The 21089-nt window shown below is 37.2% G+C and overlaps 3 protein-coding genes across 3 annotated transcripts in view; all 3 read left to right on the top strand.

The window, feature by feature from the left end:
• The first annotated feature begins 3026 nt into the window (after positions 1-3026).
• LOC139131801 (ganglioside GM2 activator-like) lies at positions 3027-10760 on the top strand. The gene is made up of 4 exons (XM_070698072.1): positions 3027-5727; positions 7219-7386; positions 8322-8474; positions 8977-10760. The coding sequence occupies exons 1-4, from the start codon at positions 5560-5562 to the stop codon at positions 9133-9135; spliced, it is 648 nt and encodes a 215-aa protein (XP_070554173.1). The 5' UTR covers positions 3027-5559; the 3' UTR covers positions 9136-10760.
• Positions 10761-10891: 131 nt separating this feature from the next.
• Positions 10892-17347, top strand: LOC139131804 (uncharacterized). The gene is made up of 4 exons (XM_070698074.1): positions 10892-11374; positions 12071-12241; positions 13891-14032; positions 16110-17347. The coding sequence occupies exons 1-4, from the start codon at positions 11210-11212 to the stop codon at positions 16166-16168; spliced, it is 537 nt and encodes a 178-aa protein (XP_070554175.1). The 5' UTR covers positions 10892-11209; the 3' UTR covers positions 16169-17347.
• Positions 17348-18492: 1145 nt separating this feature from the next.
• LOC139131803 (ganglioside GM2 activator-like) overlaps positions 18493-21089 on the top strand; it is a 2632-nt gene continuing 35 nt past the window's right edge. The window contains exons 1-4 of the mRNA XM_070698073.1: positions 18493-18675; positions 19731-19898; positions 20369-20521; positions 20762-21089. The exon at positions 20762-21089 is cut by the window's right edge and continues 35 nt beyond it. Coding sequence (XP_070554174.1) covers positions 18508-18675; positions 19731-19898; positions 20369-20521; positions 20762-20905 — 633 coding nt within the window. The 5' untranslated portion in view covers positions 18493-18507 and the 3' untranslated portion in view covers positions 20906-21089. The remainder of the gene's footprint in view (positions 18676-19730; positions 19899-20368; positions 20522-20761) is intronic.

The following is a 21089-nucleotide window of genomic DNA, read 5'->3' on the forward strand; positions in this document are numbered from 1 at the left end:
GTGGACAACCACTAAAGCTTTAAAAGAGACTGGTCTTGCAGACTTATCAAGATGAATTGGGAGATTGAAAAGTAGCCCAAGGATTTTATAATGGACAGATACTATGTTTGTTTATCCTTGATGTTATCTGCTATCTGTATCCATTTTACAGTAGTGTCTTCATATAGGCCAGAATCTTAGAGATCGTAGAGACCAAATCGCTATTTTGTTGTTGTTGTTTTCAAGAGGCGACAGCTTGTTGATTTCAAGTCAAAAGTTTCGAAAAGGTGAAGACTGCTTCGCATGTAGGCGTATTTCAAAGGGATAGACACTTGGTGCTGGCTCAAACTTAGCTTAAAAACTATCTACTGTTGATTGACCAATCAGAGTGCTCAATTCAGGGTGTTTTATTTACTCATAAAGCCTTGGTCACCAAATTCCGAAACGAATGACAGCGCCGTAGTAAAGTACTGTCCAATCAAAAGTGAACATGTCATATTCTGTAGACATCTGGTACGTTTTACTATTCAAATTTGGTAACACAGTGGAAACCAGCTGCAACACAAAATCTGCTGTGCCCTTGGGCATTTATATAATGTGCCCTAGGGCATTTATAGGATGTTCCATTACATTGGAAGGCTATTTCACAAATAAATTTTAATTCATATCCTAAACATGTTACATTGACAAAGGGGACGGTTGACGTAAACACATTGAAAACGAAAATATATCAGTTAGGGGCGATAGTTTTTAAGTCGGATAAAACCCTCGTACTCGGGCTCTTCTGGTATATAAGTCCAACCCTACGATAAAATGTCTCGGCCTGCGGCCTCGACATTTTATGTTGGGTTGGACTTTATATACCAGAAGAGCCCTCGTACTCGGGCTTTATCCTATACATATTTGTCAACAAATATCAACAATCAGTGACCTTCAAACTTTCGGGCATCTGACAAATCAGTTCTCAGAGTTTGTTGACCTTTCTGCAGTTTCTGTTCACGGCACCAAAGTCACGCTATCCTTTCCCCACACGTACCAACACCCAATAATTGTTTGTACCTGGTGAACAAGTATAACACAGTGACATGAGCACAGTCCCTCCACTGTACCATTAAAGTGATAACAAAAGTATCTGCGCTAGATTTACATTTCCTGTGTGAATATTCTTGAGATGATATTCTAAAGTGAAATAACGTTCTGATAAATTATGTTCTCGTGGCGGATTCTGACGATACTTTTCAAGATACATCGAAAAAAAAACCCTGAAATATTTTAACATTTATTATTCACAGAATCTTTTATCTAGTGAATGTTGATCAATTTACGGGTGAAGTAATAGCGTGTTTCAAATATCGTAGACTAGGCGTTTTATATATCATGGTATATGAATCGTCTTTTAATTTATTTTCCTCCTGAACACACTTACCTTGAACACAATTGGAACTAATTTGGGATAATTGGATAATGAATTAATGCTGGTTTGATCTGCAAATGTAAGTTCATCTGCTTTTCTCTTTACGCAATGCACTTGTTTTTATGAGTGATTTGCAACATTTAGCTATAGGGCACAAACACTTTTGAGAAATTTGAAAAATATAAAGATCCGATTCTCCGAGCCTAAATTATTTCCGATCGTGTTCGGGGGGGGGGGGGGGGGGGGGGGGGGCTCTATTCAAATCTAATTGTATTACATTCTTATTGCCATGTCTTGTGGTTCGTGTATTGTTGTTTTTGCTATGTTTTTCTATGTCTTTTTTATTTCCCGAACTTTATTGCGTATAGGTATTGGTCGTGTGCACGGCCCATCTGGACTTAAGGTAAAAACCAAGTGAAATAAAATAAAAAAATAAATAAATCAGCTTTTACAAGGTATCCTAAAAACGATATGGTTGTCCAAGTTGATGATCACGTTCCTCGATGATCGTCTGTTCCAACTTGATTGAAAGTTGGTTGCAATTTATTCGCTTCGATCGATAGTGCCCCCACCACTCTCTCAAACCAATCAGAAAGCAATATCAAAGAGTAACGGCTTTATTTCAATATAAACCACAGGCGCTTGGCACATTGCTGGGATAATAATCGTATTTAATATTTAGAATGTCTATATACAACTTGATTATTCAGTAAAAGAATCACCGTACGCGATATTAGTGTAGGCCTATAGGCTTACATGTTGACTGGCATTGTACCTATGACTGCCTGGCTCGGGCCCGGCCAAAGCATTGCATAATCATCAATGTGTAGAATGTCTACATGACTTGATTATTTATTAAAGAATAACGGTACGTGATATCAATGTACATGTCGGCTAGCTTAACCGAGCGGCTGTAGAGCTCTGCAGGGCTTGGGCCCGGCTTTGGCCCGTTGTCCACTGCTGCACAGAGTTCTTGTTCTTTCATTTAATAATCAAGTTCAATATAGGCATTCTACATATTAAATACGATTATTATCCCAGCAATGTGCCAAGCGCCTATGATATAAACAGTCAATAGTGATAAATCCTTCATACTATCTGGCGTAATTTTATGATTTAAGGTAGAACGCACCTCGGGGACAGACATTGGGATTCTCAAACTTTTACAATTCTCTTCTGATATACCACATGTGGGGATTCATTTTAAAGCTCTTGGTGAAAGAAAACTTTTCACCGGCTTAGTTTTTCGAAATTCAAAATTTTTTATTTTTCTCCATAGAGTTAACACAGGGATGGCGGCCATTTTGAATTTCTAATATCGGTACATCTTGGTTAATCTGTTTCTCTAGTACAAATATTTGCACGGTGACCCCCTATTTTTATTCTTGATTTTGAAAGAGAATGACTGAAAGATTCCTTGAGGAAAGTTAGAGCAAAAGTTTAAGTCTTTCACTTTCGAGGTGCATATTACCTTAAGGGGTTACATCTCCGAAATTCCGGTGCCTTTACCTCTGTATATAGGAATAATAAAATCAATGAAGGAGCTGTGAAATGTTAAGATTTGTGTATTCGGTTTTAAGTAAGACTCTTAAAAGTGGTCTTGCGGCCAAACGAGCCCCGAAGACCATATCTTTCCGGGCTTCTTTCGATGAAGGTAGCTTCGAGCTGAAGGAACTATATAAAGACAACGTAGTCCTCTGACTCATAAATGGTGTTGATATCGATGTCCGAATAATTCCTTGTCTCTCCACCACTCTTTCGTTATCTCAAAGGTTGAAACTCCAAGCATATCATTACAAGGTATGTGTGTGAATATCTTGATTCGTTTTCACAGACAAGGGGAATCTTCTTGTCTGTGAGCACAGGCGTGCCAACGGTGAATGCTGTAGAACATCTAGGCCTATACGTATCTCCCCATTCCTGCGAATATCACATTAATTTTACATTCAGTATCTACAAATTTTCGTAAAAATACACACACACATACAAACAAACAAACACACACATACACACAAACGGCATAGATGGGAATAGGCCAAGTTTATCCTCATTGATCACCCTCCTAAGACCTATGTTGAGCACACCCTACACTTCCTGTCGATAGCCTTCAAGCCTTCGAACCCTGTATTGAAACATTTCGACAGATTTCAACTTCATGTACAATGAACAAAGTGAATTCATCACTGTATGGCACCAACTTAATTGTACTTGTAGAAATTAACTTCCCCGTTGCATGCACCATCGCACAGTCTCTACAGTCCATTACTTGTCACGATCCAGATGCATCCGAAATAGGATTGCCTTGCATAGGTATGCGGCAATCGCTCGAAGTGCGTGTATGGAGTAGGTTATTTATAGGATTGTTCATTCAATAATGTGTTTCCATTCACTTTATCGGAAGTAACCCCACAATATTCCAACCCGGAAATTTTTATTCTTCTCTGTTGTGTTTGTCATTTTTATGTCGTCGGGAACATCGTCGATGTAGCGGATAAAAATTACATGTAGGCCAAATATTGCTGTTAAACTGACTGTCCAACAATGTTGACAGCGACATATCCAATAGAGCCACCATTGGAGCTTGTTGTTCGATATTGTAAGGTTTTAAACAAATATTAAGTGTCTCTGATCACTGTTTCTATTTGGATTTAGATGCTATAAGAATAAATCAATAATGGTGGTGATTATTAAAACAATTATGATTGTTGTTGTTGTTTTCGTTTATCGTTAATATTTTTGTTCTTACTCTTGTCGTTGTTGTTTTTAATGTATCCTTACCATGACCGCCGATACAGAAATGCCACAAGGTAAGCCGCCGCGACTTGGAAAATTTAGGTTGCCAATTAAAACCAATGAACACTTCGGTCATTTTCTAAATATATAACTGAGCCTAGAAGAACGAAAACATCTCAACCCAATATGGTATGGTGGCCTAGATAATGAGCAACCAATAGTAAAATATTGATAATTATAATTCAGATTACCATAAATATTTTTAAAGGCGTATTTGAGCATGGTCAATGTACTTATACGTGTGACTTTTCTATGTTAAGATGCATTGATTGCTTAAAAGCCCGACATACAACCAAGTGCGATTTTACCAAGGGCTGCACAAATGCCCTGGCTGACGTCATCACTGATAGCCTGTAACACGGAGAAGAAGTCATGTAGCCAGAGAAAAGAAAGAAGAAGTTAACGAAAAGTAATATTTTTGTTTTTTTAAACGCCGCTAGGTAGAAACTGAAAACTGAGTACTATACACTGCCATGGTTACGTCAACTACTTTTAGAAATGGGAAGGAGGAAGCTAATTTCTGAAGTTTTAACGTGATCTTAGGGAGAGGGGCATTAGTTTTTGTGAATGAGATTGTAACACTTGATTTTCAACTGTAGTAAAATTGTCATCTGTTGTTTTTATATTTTGTTCTTTACGTTTTTGTTGAGTATAGGCCTATCGTTTTGTTTCTACATGTAAATCGAGTTTCTTGGTTGTAAATAAATAAATAAGCTTATTCTGCTAAAACAGTGTCTCCCCTAGCTACATTTCAGTAAATGAATAAGATAAACCAGTAAAAAGTTGTTAGTAATATTTTTAGTATGCACGGCATCATAACGTAGTTGTAGGGGAGTAGTCATATCGTCTGTGTAGGTAACTCCATTTAATTTACTTTGTTGGATGTAAATCGCCATTTACAAAGGGACCTTGGATGGAGTACCAAACGAAACTTGTGCAGCTACCTCCGAGGTTTGACCTCCCCATAAGAGAAAATCCGACGACGCAATTATGATTCGACCCTGCCCGAAAAACAAAATAAAACAAAGCCATAAATTGCTGAAATAGGATGTTTTATGTTCAAACTGCTGAAATTGCGGGCTTTTGGACAACAATTTTTGCAACGGAAAATGTGAACAGTGGTCGAGAATGATACAGATCATGTTTTATGCTTCTTATTAAATCATTGTTTTAATTAAAGCAGAAATTATAATTTATACATTGGCAGACACAAACAAGCAAAAAAAAAGACAAACAATGATAATTTAAGCAGAAGCCTGACTTCCTTGTGATTCTTGGCATGTGATCCGTGCAGTGCTGGCGGGTTGCTATTCAAAAGAAGTTTGTTGGCCTTGTGTTTTCCGCAGAGCATTGTGGGTAAAACTAATACCAACATGGCTATCCTCAGGAACGGCATGGTTGTCGCTGCGGCTCTCACTTTCATCGCCTGTTTTTCTTTCAGGTTCGTCACTGCTCACCCAGTAGACGAGTCGCTTCAGTATAAATTACTGATGGACTTATTGAGCATACCACAGAAGCCTCACAGTTCCAATGCGACCAGGGTAAGTCGATCGTCTCACTCTCAGTACATGTAGATAGAATCACAGTGGCCGCGTGCATTGAATATCATGTGCTTCACGTACGGTGAAAGTATGTATTTCAATGCCACCTTGTGTCGGATTGTTGACTCGTGTGAAAACGGCCTTGGTCCCGTTATATGCTTCACCATTTTACGAGTTTTCTCCCTATGTTTCTACGGGAGATCGCCCAGAAAAAACAAGTCACTGTTAATCTGATGCACCACTATCATAAGAAAGGGGCGTCGTCTCTTATTCGTGTGGCATGAGATGAGTTCGATACCAACCACGACCTCGCCTCGCGCTCCTCGCCTTGTAACACACCTGCCTCAGTGCCTGTGTTGGACGAGTATCTAGTCAAAATATGAAAACAAATCAAACAGAAAGGCCCATAGTTTGCAAAGCATCTGCGAATGTTTTTGAAGGGTTTCAAATGAGTGATCGGTAAAATAAACCCGGGCACTTCACAGTGAAAGGTAAATGTTGCCATCTTCTGTTGGTAGTGTATGCTTCGTCAGGCAGACGAACCGTTCAGTAACAAACCACGCAGTGTCCCTTGAGATGTGTTTTCATTTTCAAAAGCTGATAGAATCATCATGTCTTATCCGATGCTGTATTGACTATGGCCTGCCATCCATCTGTCCACACCCATGGTCCCCCATCACCATATTCGTCAATGAACGATAACTTTCAACAACTATTATGTTCCCTGAATTTGAAAGGTTCGACACATAACAACACTGGTCTTCTATTGTATCGTTACCAGCTGATAATCAGGTGATTAGAAACAAATCATGTGACCTGTACTGACTATTGTCGCAGAAATTGTTAGACTTTCTCATTTACTTATAAAGGAGAATTAGTAGCAGGGATGCCATGGAGTTTACCTATTTTAGTGGCTTTATTTGGAGGACACAAATCAGATAAGAGTATAAAGCATACCCAAAGGGGAGAGTCATAAGCCCAAAACATTTGCAGTGTATATTTAATGATTAAGTGGGTCCTATGCAAACCAGCAGTCAATGATTGTTTAGCATTAATACCATACTTGATATAACGACCAATCAAATAGCTCACTGGAGTTTACATTTTGCCTTTTACATGCCTTTTAACATACTGTTGTTATTGTACAAACACATACATAATGATGCAAACATTTTTTTGTTTCAATTAGTTGAGACATCAACAGATAGCATTATAGTACTTGTTGATTGACCTCATTAAAACTCAACAGACATTTGAAATAAATAGTCACCATTATTCAGAAAGGATATTTGTCAGCTAAATCACGGTCCCTCCAGAAGAGGTGAAACCGTCAGCTAAATAATTCCTTTTTTATGCACTTAATGCAATTACAATTATTCTTAGGTGCACATGTTAATTGTTAACACGGTTTGTCACAGCCAAACTGTGTTTTTGTACATCTCAAGGCTAATCGTAAGGCATTTTGTTGGCACATATCATGTTTCTTTATAGCTGGGCATGACATGGAAGAACTGTGGTTCATCTGATCCAATACATGCAAACGTAGTCATCACACCAGAGACAATACCCATCCCAGGGAACATCCAGCTGTCTTTCAATGCGACCTTTGATATCACCTTTGGTGCTCCCCTGCAGCTTAAACTGGAGCTCAAAAAGAAGGTATGTAAACAGATGAGTGAGCACCTCATTAGATTTCTGCAGTTCTTCCAACCAATATAGATGAGTGTAAATTAAACCTTTCTGGGCTGTATCCTATTAGTTATCAAAGATAACAGCTGTATTGATATAACCCTTTGAGAACTTTAGTTGGTCCTACCAAAATTTTAGTGCGACACATGTTGTATTTACCAATTTTTGTGAATTTTTCTATTGTTTCTGTTTTGATAATTTTAGACCATCAAATGAACACAACTTTTTTTGGCTACAGCTTTTGATCAAAATTTTGCGAAAATCTGAAAAAAATTGTCTGGATCTGAAAAAAATTATACATTATATTTTGTAAAGGTGACAAAAAGTTTGGCAGTCAAAGGGTTAATCACGTCACAGTACAAAACTGCCACATAGAAACTACCGGTATATGTACATGTTAGTTTCCTTGTCTAGCTTCATTACGTTACGTGTCTCTTGAAAGAACTACTGTGCATAACAATGTGATAACGAATGTGTAAACTGACCCAGGTATTCTATACCTGTGATTTACACACCACTTCCTCAGACAAGCCCTGGTATTTATTTATTTAGGTAGTACTCTTCCTGGTTCAAAGAATTTCCTCTTTGCTTACCCTTTAACTTTGTCTTCCTCAAATCACAGGATTCAGGGTTCTGTTTATCAGCTTGTCAATCAATCAAAGCCAGATTTCTATTTCTATTCATCTCTTGCCCAGTGCAGTGTGAAACTGCATCCCTAATGCTTTCTGAGTTTCATGTACATGACACAAAACACTCAATTTTACTCTACAGGCTGTTGTTTGCTGAAATCCTTTCTGGCAGGACTATGGTATATGTCAGTATCCCGTGAACTATGCATAATTTATCTTCAATTAATTTATCTTGACTGATGTAGTAAAATTTATTGTGTCTGTCTCTTCTAACAGGTTGTTGGAATTTTTGTTGAAATTCCATGCGTTGACAACATTGGATCATGTACATACGATGACCTGTGTTCCATGATTCCTTTTCCGCCATCCCAGCCGTGTCCGGAACCACTCAGTACTTACAAGATACCTTGCCAGTGTCCATTTCCAAAGGTACTGTCTTTAGAAAGAGATGAATTAATGTATTTTGTTTTGTTTGTCCAATTATAACAATGATAATGGCATTACTACCATACTTCAGCTGTAACGCAATTATTACTAGTAAATTTTAATGTCCAGTGCCTGTTGAGTGACATAATGTCATGTTATTTTTAACAAGATAAATTTGTGTTAACATAGAATTCTTTTTTTTGTGCCCTCGTGAAATCTTTTCCAAACCATAATTTTCATTATTTCAGGGCTTATAACATCAAAATATTTTGATGTTATTTTGGAAGCTGTTTAAGTTTCAACAGAATTTTACCAAATTTTATCTGGGAATAATTTCTATAAAATCTAGGAAATCTTCTTGGAAATAACTGGTATTCCTAATCTTCTGTCTTCAGACTCTGTAAAGCTGGAAACATTAAAACAAAACATGGAATTTTTTTCATGATGTGTATGGGCAGGTATTAAAAGTGAAATATCATTAAACATTCTTTTTTTGAAATTCCAGGGCATGTACAGTCTTCCACCAAGTTCCATTGAAATCCCCACAATACCTGACATTCCTTCCTGGCTGACAGATGGAGATTACCAAGCTACTGCACATCTCAGTATGAGTGGTAGGGAGCTGGCCTGCTACGAGGCTGACGTATCCCTCAAGGCTGACTGATCAGCCGAGTCCCTGAGGCTGACTGAGCATATCGAAGTGCGCCCTCAACGGCTACTGTTACACAAGACTTAACTTTTGATATAAGCCAGGTCACAGTCACTGAGCAACACATGTGCCTCTCCTTTTCTTCACATTTTTTCACACTGATGAAATTTATACTCTGCAGTACTCTGAAATCTGTAGATTTTAGGAATCATAGTGGAAAATTTTTATGCAAATAACAAATAATGGGATAAATTAAAATATGTAAAATGATGCTGCTGGTGAAAGTTGTTTACAATTCAAAATTGTACATTTGGTGGCCAATTGTTTCATATTTTTTGTGATGAACTTTGTCAATGAAATAGCAAGGGACTTCTCTCTTCAACTCTTTTGTAATTATGTAATCTTTATATGACAACAAGGTTTATTGACAAAATGTCAGTTTCAGACACTGGGAGAAAAAATTAGCACATGTATAAGGAGCATGTTCTTCATCTTTTTTTTCTTCAAAATAGACTATTACAGTTGCTTTTGAAAGACATGGTGCATCATTTTCCTAAGTGGTTGTATGCTATTTGTGATACATTTGGAAGATGACAGAAATCATTTACGTCTTGTAAACATGTCCTTCTGTTCATTACTGTTTCTGTGACATTTCCTTAGTATGGGTCTTTCTCTCTCTAACAAGTTAAACCACAGATGAAGGTTCGAGTAACAGGGTCAGTTTTGATTAAATCCATTCTGCTTTATCTACAAATATCAATGTTGAAAGGCCAGTAGCTGTAACTTTTGACAATTTTTTTTGCTATTTTTGTTTTTAATGTCAACTACAATGGCTTGCTCTACTCCCGAAAGTATGTTGAGATACACATTATTCGGCTTGTCAACTCAGCCTTTGCGTGTACGGACTGCATTGTAATTGTTGACGAGTGAATTCTGGTCTGGACTAGAATTCAAATGTAAACAAAAACAGTCCATTTTACACATATAAATGCTACGTTGACAAGCTGAATAGTTGGTATTTCATCATGCCTTGTGGAGTAAAAAAAGAATTTGCCATTGAAATCCAGGACAAAAAATCAAAATAGTGAAAAAAAAACATCAAAAGTTACAGCTACTGGCACTTTAAAACTATCAGTGAATTCAGTTTTTAATGTGATTTTTTATGATGTTCATTTTGAGCACACCAGTAAAACTGTTTCATTCAACTCCAAAGACAGTTGCGGCCGAAAGTTTTGATGTGGTAACAGACTTCATTTACAATATATTGACAATGCAAATGGAGGGATCTCCTCAAGCTTTTAATTGAAGAATAAGTCGATACAAGATTTTGATAAGAAACACGTAAAAAATAACATCTTTGAATTTAATGAGAGGACGCAAACTAATCTTGTGACTGTTTGGCAAGTGACTTCTTGATCTAAAACTCATGCATACACGCTAGCACATGTTGTGACTTGAATACGTAAAGTAGTCAGAATGTTTGTAATCAGCAATAATAGTGAATTTTTTTCCAAAGAATCTGGCAAACAAAGTTGTCAATGATTCCTTTTACTCAGTGAAGATAAAGGAGACCAAATGAAATACATGAGTTTCAGAAAATAAAAAGAGGAAGCTCTTGTGTACACGGGCAAAAAGTGAAAGTGTGTGTGAGTCCTTGTATTTATGAAAGAAGAACAGTGACTGTTTGATTGGCGTTGTTTTCTGTCTGCAGCCATTTCTGCTGGCTCCAAGCATGTTGTAATGCCCAGTGTTTTCACCAGTCAACATTTGCTACATACATACAACGTAATTGGAAAATGAAAGATCAACAACATGCCCATGATATGCACACTTTTCTTCAAACTGCATTCAATCATGGAGGTAGCAGATTCAATGATTGAATACTGGGATGTCTGTGTGCTAGCCAAAAGAAGTTTATAAATATAAATGACGTGTTAACTGATCAGTTAACACGTCATCTTCTTTCACTTTCTGTCTGGTCTCCCATTGTTGTGTGTGCGCGTGACCTCCTTTGTCCGTCTATGAGTCAACCCACACAAGGAGACCTCTGCCTTCGTAGAAAAGAAGGTCACAAACAGGTCATACCAACATGGCTGTCGTGAAAAGAAGCATCTGTGTCCTAACAGCTCTCACTTTCATCACCTGTTTTAGTCTTGGGCAAGTCACCAGCCATCCTGTCAACGAGTCTGTACACTTCAAAGTATGGACAGACTTACTGAAAACTGATCATGGTAACAGAACCAACAAGACAATAGTAAGTTAATCTTAACCACATTGCTAACGGAGCGAAACAGTTTACAAAAAGTTTTATCATGGAGGTAGCATGGTTTTATAGATGCAGTTCTCATAGACGTGCAGGGGATCTCTCTCATTCTCGTATATATATATATATATATATATATATGGAACTAAAACAAACAGGACTGCCATTCAACATCAGCTGGTCTATTGTCACCAGGGCAACAGCATACACCAAAGAAACAAAACGCTGCAACTTGTGCCTCGCACAAAAACTCTGCATAATCAACGCTAACAAGAACAGTCTTCTCAACAAAAGGTCAGAACTTGTCTCCAAATGTCGTCATGAAAACAAATTTACTTGATGAACTTTGCCTGCAATTCTACCTAGAAAATGGAACTGACTACCACATACCAACACCTTTGCCAACTTGGTGCTGCCAAACACTATATCAGTCACTTTGGCACTCCAGTCAACCATGAAGAGTGTGTATATTATATATATATATATATATATATATTATATATATATATATATATATATATATATATATATATATATATATATATATATATATATATATATATATTTTATTTGTCAATGTATTACTATATATTTTCATTCGTCAATGTATTTCATATATACTATATATATATATATATATATATATATATATATATATATATACTTATTTCTCTATTTATTTAATAGCAAATTGGAATGACATGGCAGAACTGTGGTCCATCTGATCCAATACATGCCAACGTTGAGATCTCACCAGACCCAATTCCCATCCCAGGGAAGGTCAAAATCTCATTCAACGCTACCCTTGACATTACTTGTGATGCTCCTCTGAGATTAAAACTGAAGATCAAAAAGAAGGTAGGACACATCATCCATTATAATTATTGTGTTACCTAGCTCACAGTCATGCATATACACGTATATTTATGTGTGAGTGTTTGAATATGTATACGTACATGTGAAAATAAACTACTAAAAACAATAAACCAGCAACAGGTATGCTGAGACTTAGACCCAGCTCTGACATGCGCACTTGCCATAGCTCATGCTGTATAGACCTTTTCCAAGTTATCCCATAATGCATAGCTGTGGCTGTATCAAACACCGTATAAACACTCAAAACAACAAAAAATACTGATTTTATGTTTTACGACCGATGGTTAGACAAGAGTGACACAAATTTACAATGCCAAAAAATGCCTCGTGTATTTTGTATTCAAAGTATAGCTGGTCTGGTTGTTACCTGCCATAGTGTTCTATGAGTAACATATCTTCCAGCTTAAAAAGTTCTGAGTAAAGTACGCTTTGCATACCTAGCCTGCACTGCATCATAGGACCAGGAAAAGAACTGTGGAGTGAACCAGCGAGTCAAAAGCGAATACCGGTCGTGTACTACAAATGGCTGGGATGGATTTTTGGAAGTACTGTGACATGAAACATTTGAAAAACTTTTGTTAAAGGTGTCAGTCACCTGTAATCTAAATATGCTCATATATGGTCAAAGGGGGCGTTCCTTGATATTCAAAATGCTCATGTGAGGGCGCTGTTTTGAAAAAGCGGCCACCCGCTTAAAATCTGTGATTGGTTAGGTTTTCTCTTTCCATGGTAACTGTGGCAAAAATGGAACGGGTGACAGTATACTTTTGATGATAGCTAAAATACAGTTTGCATTTTACATGGGTCCCGCAAATATGAATAATTTTGTTCACTGGCGAGATTAATTGATGTTTTGTACAGCTGACATGTGTTACAGTTACTGTACGACGCAAATGATCACAAATTTTTATGCATCGGAAAAATAAAAACAGTTTTACTTTAGTAATTTTCCCTTGTTATATATTACTTTTGGCAGAATAGTCGGTCATTCCCTTTTCAATAACCTCCCAAAAGATTCCAAAAATTCATTGCTCTAAAGTACAGAATTTAAGTTGTAGACAGTTACTTCATGTCTCTTGGACAGCTAGGTTTTGACCTTGTTATATCGCAAATGTAACATTTCATTTCATTTTATTTCATTTCATTTTATTTTATTGCCAATTAAAGAGTGTGCATGTTATACAGTTGAGATAGTTAAAAGGTAATAGCTTTTCGCTTATAGCGTTTGACTCCAACTCAGAGTACATATGAACAATGGCAAATCAGAAGAGGGCTAGTATGAACTTTGCACAAAACGAGTGTCAGTCATAAACATGACATTGTGAGGAATTAACAGGTTCGTGAAATGTAATATATATATCAACATTCAAGAAGAGATATTTTCGTATAATTTTTACGCTTCAACCAACTTCACAATCGATATACTAATTTAGTAATCTAACCATGCATAGTGATATGATGTGTAAATATGTTAAAGATGTGTAAATATGATTTGCTTAGATGGTGTCCTGCAAGACGCTACTGATTATTAGTATTTATCAGCATATACCATGTGTCTGCATCCAGTACATTTCAGGGCATACGTATTACATGTATTATTTATATGATTGAGGAAGGTATTCCATTTGTAGATCTTGGGCACTATTGGACAATTCATTGTTTTGAAAACATTGGATCGTGTACATATGATGACCTGTGTTCAATTATCCACGTCAACCGTGTCCGAAGCCTTTCATTACGTACCAGATACCTTGTCATTGTCCATTTCCAAAGGTAAGGGAAGAAAATATCTTTTAAAGTTTCACAAGTAGTTTCTGGTCAATGCAGATAGTCTTTTGTCATTCAGAAAGCTACAGCAGTTTTGGGCTTTAACACACTGACCTAATGGAGAGCCGTCGATGCTGATAATGACTTTAACGGGAGAAGTCCTATAGCTCATAATATGTGCATGGGTACTTAAAACTTCATTCGCTGGTTTATAAAGATAGACAATTTCTTGATAAATTTGACGTACTCTTTGTTGAAGATGACGTTTAGAAGCAAAAGTTTCAAAATGCATAAACCTTAGTACTCCCCACAGTTTCCCTTTTATACCACCAGATCTTCCTTTTTAAGTTCATAAAACAGTATCACTAAATTTTCTTTCAGTTCTGTTTCTAACCCCCATTGTACGTTAAGTTGAGTCAAAGACCCCTTTCTCATATTCATGTTTGAGATTGGTAAGGACCATGTTATGCATGTTTGGTTTTAAGAACCTGTCAGACAAGAGCATCAAAATTCCTTCAATTGCAAGCAGCAACATCGTCAAAACTTCAATTTTAAAGTGGCACTCCCATTTGGTAACATTTTTAAAACACATTTTTTTAGTGCCAACGGTCGATATTTGACGTGGCGACTGCGCGCGGATCGCGAGATATCGATAAAAACATGTCTTCAAAAAAGTAAAAGTTTGAATTCCGGTGGCCCACCTAAATTCAGCTTCCGAACATCGAACGTTCGGCACTGGGGCCATTGTCAACTAAGCTATGGAGTACGAGTCTACACTAATGCTGCTGTACGCCACAGTACCACTTGCCTCGGTGATCGGTCATGCCCCGTGGGAGAAAGCTGAGTCTTACTGACTTGGTGATAAAACGAAAAATATCTTTTGCTGATTCCACCAGAATTCGCATAGGTGACTAGCCCAGTTACGTGCGGTTGATACATAGCGGCTACCGCGTGGTATGCATAGACGCATACCACGCGCGCGGCGAACCACACGTACTGTGTGGCAGACAACAAAATGTAGTCATCGGAGGCGGCTAATATTTAACACGTAAAAACTTATGTTTATGTGGCATTGGTTAAAAATATAATACAACTGATTTAGAATAATGACAACGACAAAGCTAAGAAGAAGTTTTCAAAAACTGACCTGTGGTAAAGGCATAATGCTGTATATAAAGTCTTCGCAGTGGGAGGTAAAATTGCGTCGTTCGAACTTATTATGGACTCCCTAGAATATCGCCAATCAGCACAACAACAAACATTCGGTGGATTTCGCGTCATAATCAGAAACGATCGTAAAACTTCGGGATGTGAAAAATACGCTCGGGAAATGACATGTTTTTATCGATATCTCGCGATCCGCGCGCAGTCGCCACGTCAAATATCGACCGTTGGCATTAAAAAATGTGTTTTAAAAATGTTACCAAATGGGAGTGCCTCTTTAATGCTTAAGTTGCTGTAGAAACCTTATGGTATGGAGATAACTTGACTATTGAAAACAAAAGTACTTTTCAGAGATGTGGGGGAGAAAAGTAAAATCTCTCCAACCTATACCAAAATGCTGTGAAAAGCAATGCACAAAACTTTGTCAATGATTCACAATTAACTAATCCACTTTGCTGTCAATTCCAGATGCTTTGATCATGGGAGGCTCTAAAGACTGTACAGATAGGGTCCATGTTACTACAGGAACAGTTAGTCATTTTGGAAAGTCACTTACATCACCTGTGTCCATTTTAACCTACTTTAACTGATTTAAATGATCTAAATTGTGTTTGGAGACTTGTTTTGTGTATATTTGATGAGCACAGCCAAATCTATGTACAAGGAGGACTGTAGATATATTTGAATCAGTGAATTGAATCGAAACAATGTGGGCAGATTCTACAGAAACTATCACCGCAGTAGTTGAGAGTGGGATTTCTATCCTAATTACTTCTTCTGTAAGACTATACAACTTGAAAATTGAAACAAACATGTTTGTAGTCCTTGATTTGTTTATGCCTGTGTGTCTGCTATGATATGGACATGAATATTCAACATATCAAACCCAACATTACCACTGTTTTTTATTAACTTAAAGGATGTTTACAGGCTTCCGACAAGTTCCTTTCAAATCCCAGCCATACCGTATGTTCCTGACTGGTTAACAAGTGGAAAATACAAGGTGACTGCCCATATAAGTAGGAGTGGCAAGGAAATTGCTTGTTATGAAGCTGCTGTGTCGCTCAAGGCCGATTGAAAGTGTTGACATGCGCCCTCAACGGCAAGCACTATACTGATTATCATTTCTGCAGCCTGGTTGCAGTCATTCAGCAACGAACGTGCTTCTCCTAGTAATAGATCAAATTCGTATTCTGCAGCACTCAGCAGTAACTTAGGAATTATATCTACAAAATTTTCTTGCACTTACGATGAATGAATATTTTGAAATATGATATTGATGATGCCGAGGTAATTCCTGTTCGTTATTCAGGAATGCTCACTTCTTCGTCATGTATTATTGGAACATCCAGGGTGGTTTATCAAAAACATGTGGAGATGAAGATTTCCTATCAATTGTTACCACTTTGATTTAATATGTATTCAAGAAACGTGGCATAGATTAGTTTTATCAAATGACATCTTAAACGTCTGCTTATACATCCTCTAGGTTGAATTCAGATGGTCCAATTATATACAAAGCAATCGAACTTCTATTTACAATATCAATTCCACAGTTAAATGTATATGATAGTTTATGTAAAATTTGTGAACAAACATGGCTGAGAAATATTCATAATGATACAAGGAAGTGTGGAATACAGAAGAATAAGCTCCAAACTTACCGACAATTGAAGACAAATTTTGATATTGAAAATTACTTGTTGTGTATAAATATTTTTACCTATAGGAAGTGGCTAACAAAACTGAGAATATCGGATCACAACCTTCAAATAGAATTGGGTAGAAGGTCAATTTCAAAAGTTCCTGCAAATGAAAGATTCTGCAAACATTTTTAGTCTTTAGTTGAGGATAAATTTCACTGTGTAATAGAATGTCCAAAATACACCACTTATCGAGACATTCTATTTTCATGATCCACAAATTTGTATTATATAATCCTGGCTTTCTTGATTTGAATGACAGAGAAAAGTTCGTGTATATCTTTACTCACAAAGATAAACTACCTCTTGCCAAATTTATTTCTTGTACTTTAGTTCCTCTCCCAGTAGCAGCTTCATCCAGTGTTTGTTGAAGTTTGCATCTTTGAGTTTGGAAATTTTGCCTTCCCGCACTCCCTGAGTGTGTTGTTGAGCAATAAAGTCATAGTAATATCAATATTATTCGTCAATTTTTGCCGCGAAAAGTATGAGCGAAAGAAGGCTGTTTTTCGAATGTTTCACAATTGTAATGTACATAGATCGTTTTTAATGTGGTTTTCATGGGAGACTGAGGAGCAACATGTCAGTCATGGGAGACTGAGGAGCAACATGTCAGGTGGACCATGGATGTAAAAAATAGTTACATCAACATGTCAGTTGGACAAACTGTGGAAAGACACTGATCGTTGCTACACGACTAGCTCTTTGATGCGTCACGCCGGTATGACTCTGTAAGATTTGGAAATGTTTAATATTTTGTCAGCTATTTCTTTTACAATGTGAATAAACAGAGAAGACCAGATTTTTATATGTCATGAAAAACTTTCTGAAAATAGAGATGTAGTACCCATTTATCATGCATATGTACACATAGTAATAGAATGCATCAGTCCTTACATGTGTACGACGGGCAGTCGTTGGTTGATTGAGTTTGTCTTCTGCACTGCTCCGTGCTGTTTCGTGTTCAAACCGTGATAAAACACTCTATAATCAGCTAATTAATAGTCTCTGTATGTGTTTAATGTCTCTGAAAAATGAAATGTGCTGATGTCACTGAACTTCGTCAACATGCTTACACGAACTGCACACTATTTATTCACTGTGGCTTTGTGATTTGAATCTACGGTGTCTGCTACGGTGACTATAGACTGAAAGATCTTAGACACATCTGAACTACCTTCAGATACAACAAAAGCAAACATTTCTCCCGATTTATTTGAGTGAAAAACTAAGATATCTCTACATTACTAGTAGAATGTCGAAGAGATTCTTTCGCAGGAAATGAAAGACTTTCAACATGAACAACGAAATCACAAACACAGACTTATAAAACAAAGAATTTGACAACCAACTTTCAAGTCCAACAAGAAAGATTATTTCTGGTTTACATTCATGGTCCAGTCATTGGTAAATATATCGGCAGTATGCCCAGGAAGCTGCACTTCTGCTTGTCGTCTGCTGCGCAGTTTCGAGACCTGTGTGATATGGATGACATAAGCTGTCAGTTGACTTTCTTTAGGCTTTTTATATTCTTCCGTTCATTTGTGACGGGGGTCCTTTGTCCACTTGCGCCTTCCTGGCAACGAAGGTCGACACAGGTCATATACATGTACCAAAATGGCTGTCACCAGAAGAAGTTTCAATGTCCTGACGGCTCTCGCTTTCGTTGTCTGTTTTGGTGTCGGATTCGTCTCCTGCCTCCCCGCTGATGAGTCACCACAATACAAACTATGGGCAAACTTGTTGAAAACCCAAACATATTCTAACAGTTCCAACGGGACAATGGTAAGTATGGGTGTTTACCACTTTTGACCAAAACAGTTCCTCCCACGCTGATCTTACGGTCTGTTCACATTTAGTGATAATGAAACACGTCTATATACTTTTCAACACACGTTGGTTCGGTGGTCTCTTAATTTTGAAATTTCAATATTTCAGCATTTTTGGCCAGACCTCGCGCTCGCTGTTGTCCCGATTCATGCATATTCCCACAACGACCCAAATCAGTATCTCGAGACCATTGTAGGACATAATCATCAATGTTCAACTGGAAAACTGCTTGAATAATTACATGCCTGAGCTGTTTACATGTATTTAGACAACGCCTGTAAATTCGCTCCACATTTTAACAACTGGACAGTTTAAACATTTAGTTTTAACAAAATATTAACGTACGGCCACTATTTCATATTTTCACAGGTTCTTAAAACTTGTTATTCACCTGTTCCTGACAGGAAATATTTTATTTAGGTTGCTGACCCAATTCATCTCGAACGGTCTGTCAGAGAGGATATATTTTCAGTCGGTTTTATTCGATCTCTTCCTTTCGAACACGTGCAATAAACAGGAATATCCTTGAACTCTGACAGGGGAGATCAAAGGTTTATCTCATAAACATCATTGGCAACTGAAGAAAAGTGCTATATTTATTTATAGTCAACTTTATTCTATACCCGCCTTTTCAATATGTCTAAGGTGAATTGGTCTGGCCAGAGCACAAATCTGAGAATAGAGTTGCTCTATGGTATGTTTACATCCTTTCGTGTTTTTATGTATGGTCCCTCCACAAAGAATGCAAAATCACGTGACAGGACATGTATGGATGGACAGAAGAAACATTGCGGTAAACTTTAATCGCATGTAATCCGCATGCGTCAACTTGTTTAAAATACACTTATTTTTACCAAATGATACAATCTGTGAGTGCATGCATTACGATACACTATCCACGTGTGTTGTACGCTGGCTATTGTCATTTCAAACAAATTATCTCTCGGAATGGAATAAGCGATGTGCTAACCGTATATTTTTATTTTTGATGTTTCGTATTTTTATTACAGCTGAAAATGACTTGGAAGAATTGTGGTCCATCTGATCCGATATATGCAAATCTTGTAATCACACCGGAAACAATTCCCATCCCAGGAAAAGTCAATATCTCATTCAACGCGACTCTCAATGTCACGTGTGATGCCCCTCTGAAGTTGGAAATGAAGGTCAAAAAGAAGGTGAGATCTATTCCTGATCATCATAGTCCTCTGGATATCTGATTTTGAGCCAGGAAAATCTGAATATATTGATTGTAAATCCCCGAACTAATCTTCCTGATAAATAATTGATGAACCCCTTCCTTTTAAAAGTTGTACGTCTACGCCCTTCTGGCAGCATGTCCTGCTGTTCATATTATCCTTTATGCTATGTACATGTATGCTGATTGTCACTCTGATTACAATATATATATATATATATATATATATATATATATATATATATATATATATATATATATATATATATATATATATATATATATATATATATATATATATTGCACATACACACATTGATCAGTGAACTTTCAAAACTTACGTGCATTTTACTCCTGCACGTACTAGCATGTTCTAGGTGAATAAATGTATTTCTTTGCTTTGTGTTAGTCAAATATGACATTTATGGTTTTATCATATTGTATAAACAGATTGCTGCAACATATTGGACAGTGCCGTGTATCGACAACGTTGGATCTTGTACATATAGTGACCTGTGTTCAATGATCCCATACCCACCCTCTCAGCCCTGTCCGCCGCCATTCAGTACTTACAAGATACCGTGTCATTGTCCATTTCAAAAGGTATGTATTCGGGCCTTTTTAAAAATTTGTCTTCAAGAATTATTTTATGCCATATGCAAAAATATTAAGTGATTATCTTATACGGGACTCGATGTCCCTTTCTGACATGAAACATAGCTTTTGGCAGCAGACGGAAAAATGAAAAAAGTCAAAATTTTATACAATGAGTGAGTTTGTTTCTATGTCATTATAAACCGGTGTCTCACAACCGGCAATAATATGGTATGGTATTTGTTTCAGGGAGCTTATCATCTTCCATTGACTGAAATAGATCTCCCAGCCATACCTCACGCTGATGGCAAATTCAAAGCTACGGCCTATCTCAGTATGAATGGTGAACAACTGGCCTGCTACGAAGCGGACCTTCAGTTCAAGGCACGCTGATCCTACTCGGCATACTTGCGCCCTCAACGTCAGATATTCCAGAAATCGAACAGAATAATAATATGGTATGGTATTTGTCAACATATCGGTTACACAATAACCTAATTTGCCAGGCTGTTCAGTAGAAACATCACTGCATGTCACAAACCAATGGTCGCTTTTAACGTGACACTTAGTAATTAGT

This window comes from Ptychodera flava, chromosome 4, assembly GCF_041260155.1.
Source record: "Ptychodera flava strain L36383 chromosome 4, AS_Pfla_20210202, whole genome shotgun sequence".
Classification (NCBI taxonomy): domain Eukaryota; kingdom Metazoa; phylum Hemichordata; class Enteropneusta; family Ptychoderidae; genus Ptychodera; species Ptychodera flava.

Excerpts from the sequence above, each read along its gene's own strand:
- LOC139131801 (XM_070698072.1), top strand. The coding sequence starts at position 5,560 with ATGGCTATCCTCAGGAACGGCATGGTTGTCGCTGCGGCTCTCACTTTC. Across the intron at positions 5,728-7,218 it reads ACAGTTCCAATGCGACCAGG|CTGGGCATGACATGGAAGAA; the intron begins GTAAGTCGATCG and ends GTTTCTTTATAG. Across the intron at positions 7,387-8,321 it reads AACTGGAGCTCAAAAAGAAG|GTTGTTGGAATTTTTGTTGA; the intron begins GTATGTAAACAG and ends CTCTTCTAACAG.
- LOC139131804 (XM_070698074.1), top strand. The coding sequence starts at position 11,210 with ATGGCTGTCGTGAAAAGAAGCATCTGTGTCCTAACAGCTCTCACTTTC. Across the intron at positions 11,375-12,070 it reads ACAGAACCAACAAGACAATA|CAAATTGGAATGACATGGCA; the intron begins GTAAGTTAATCT and ends TTTATTTAATAG. Across the intron at positions 12,242-13,890 it reads AACTGAAGATCAAAAAGAAG|ATCTTGGGCACTATTGGACA; the intron begins GTAGGACACATC and ends TTCCATTTGTAG.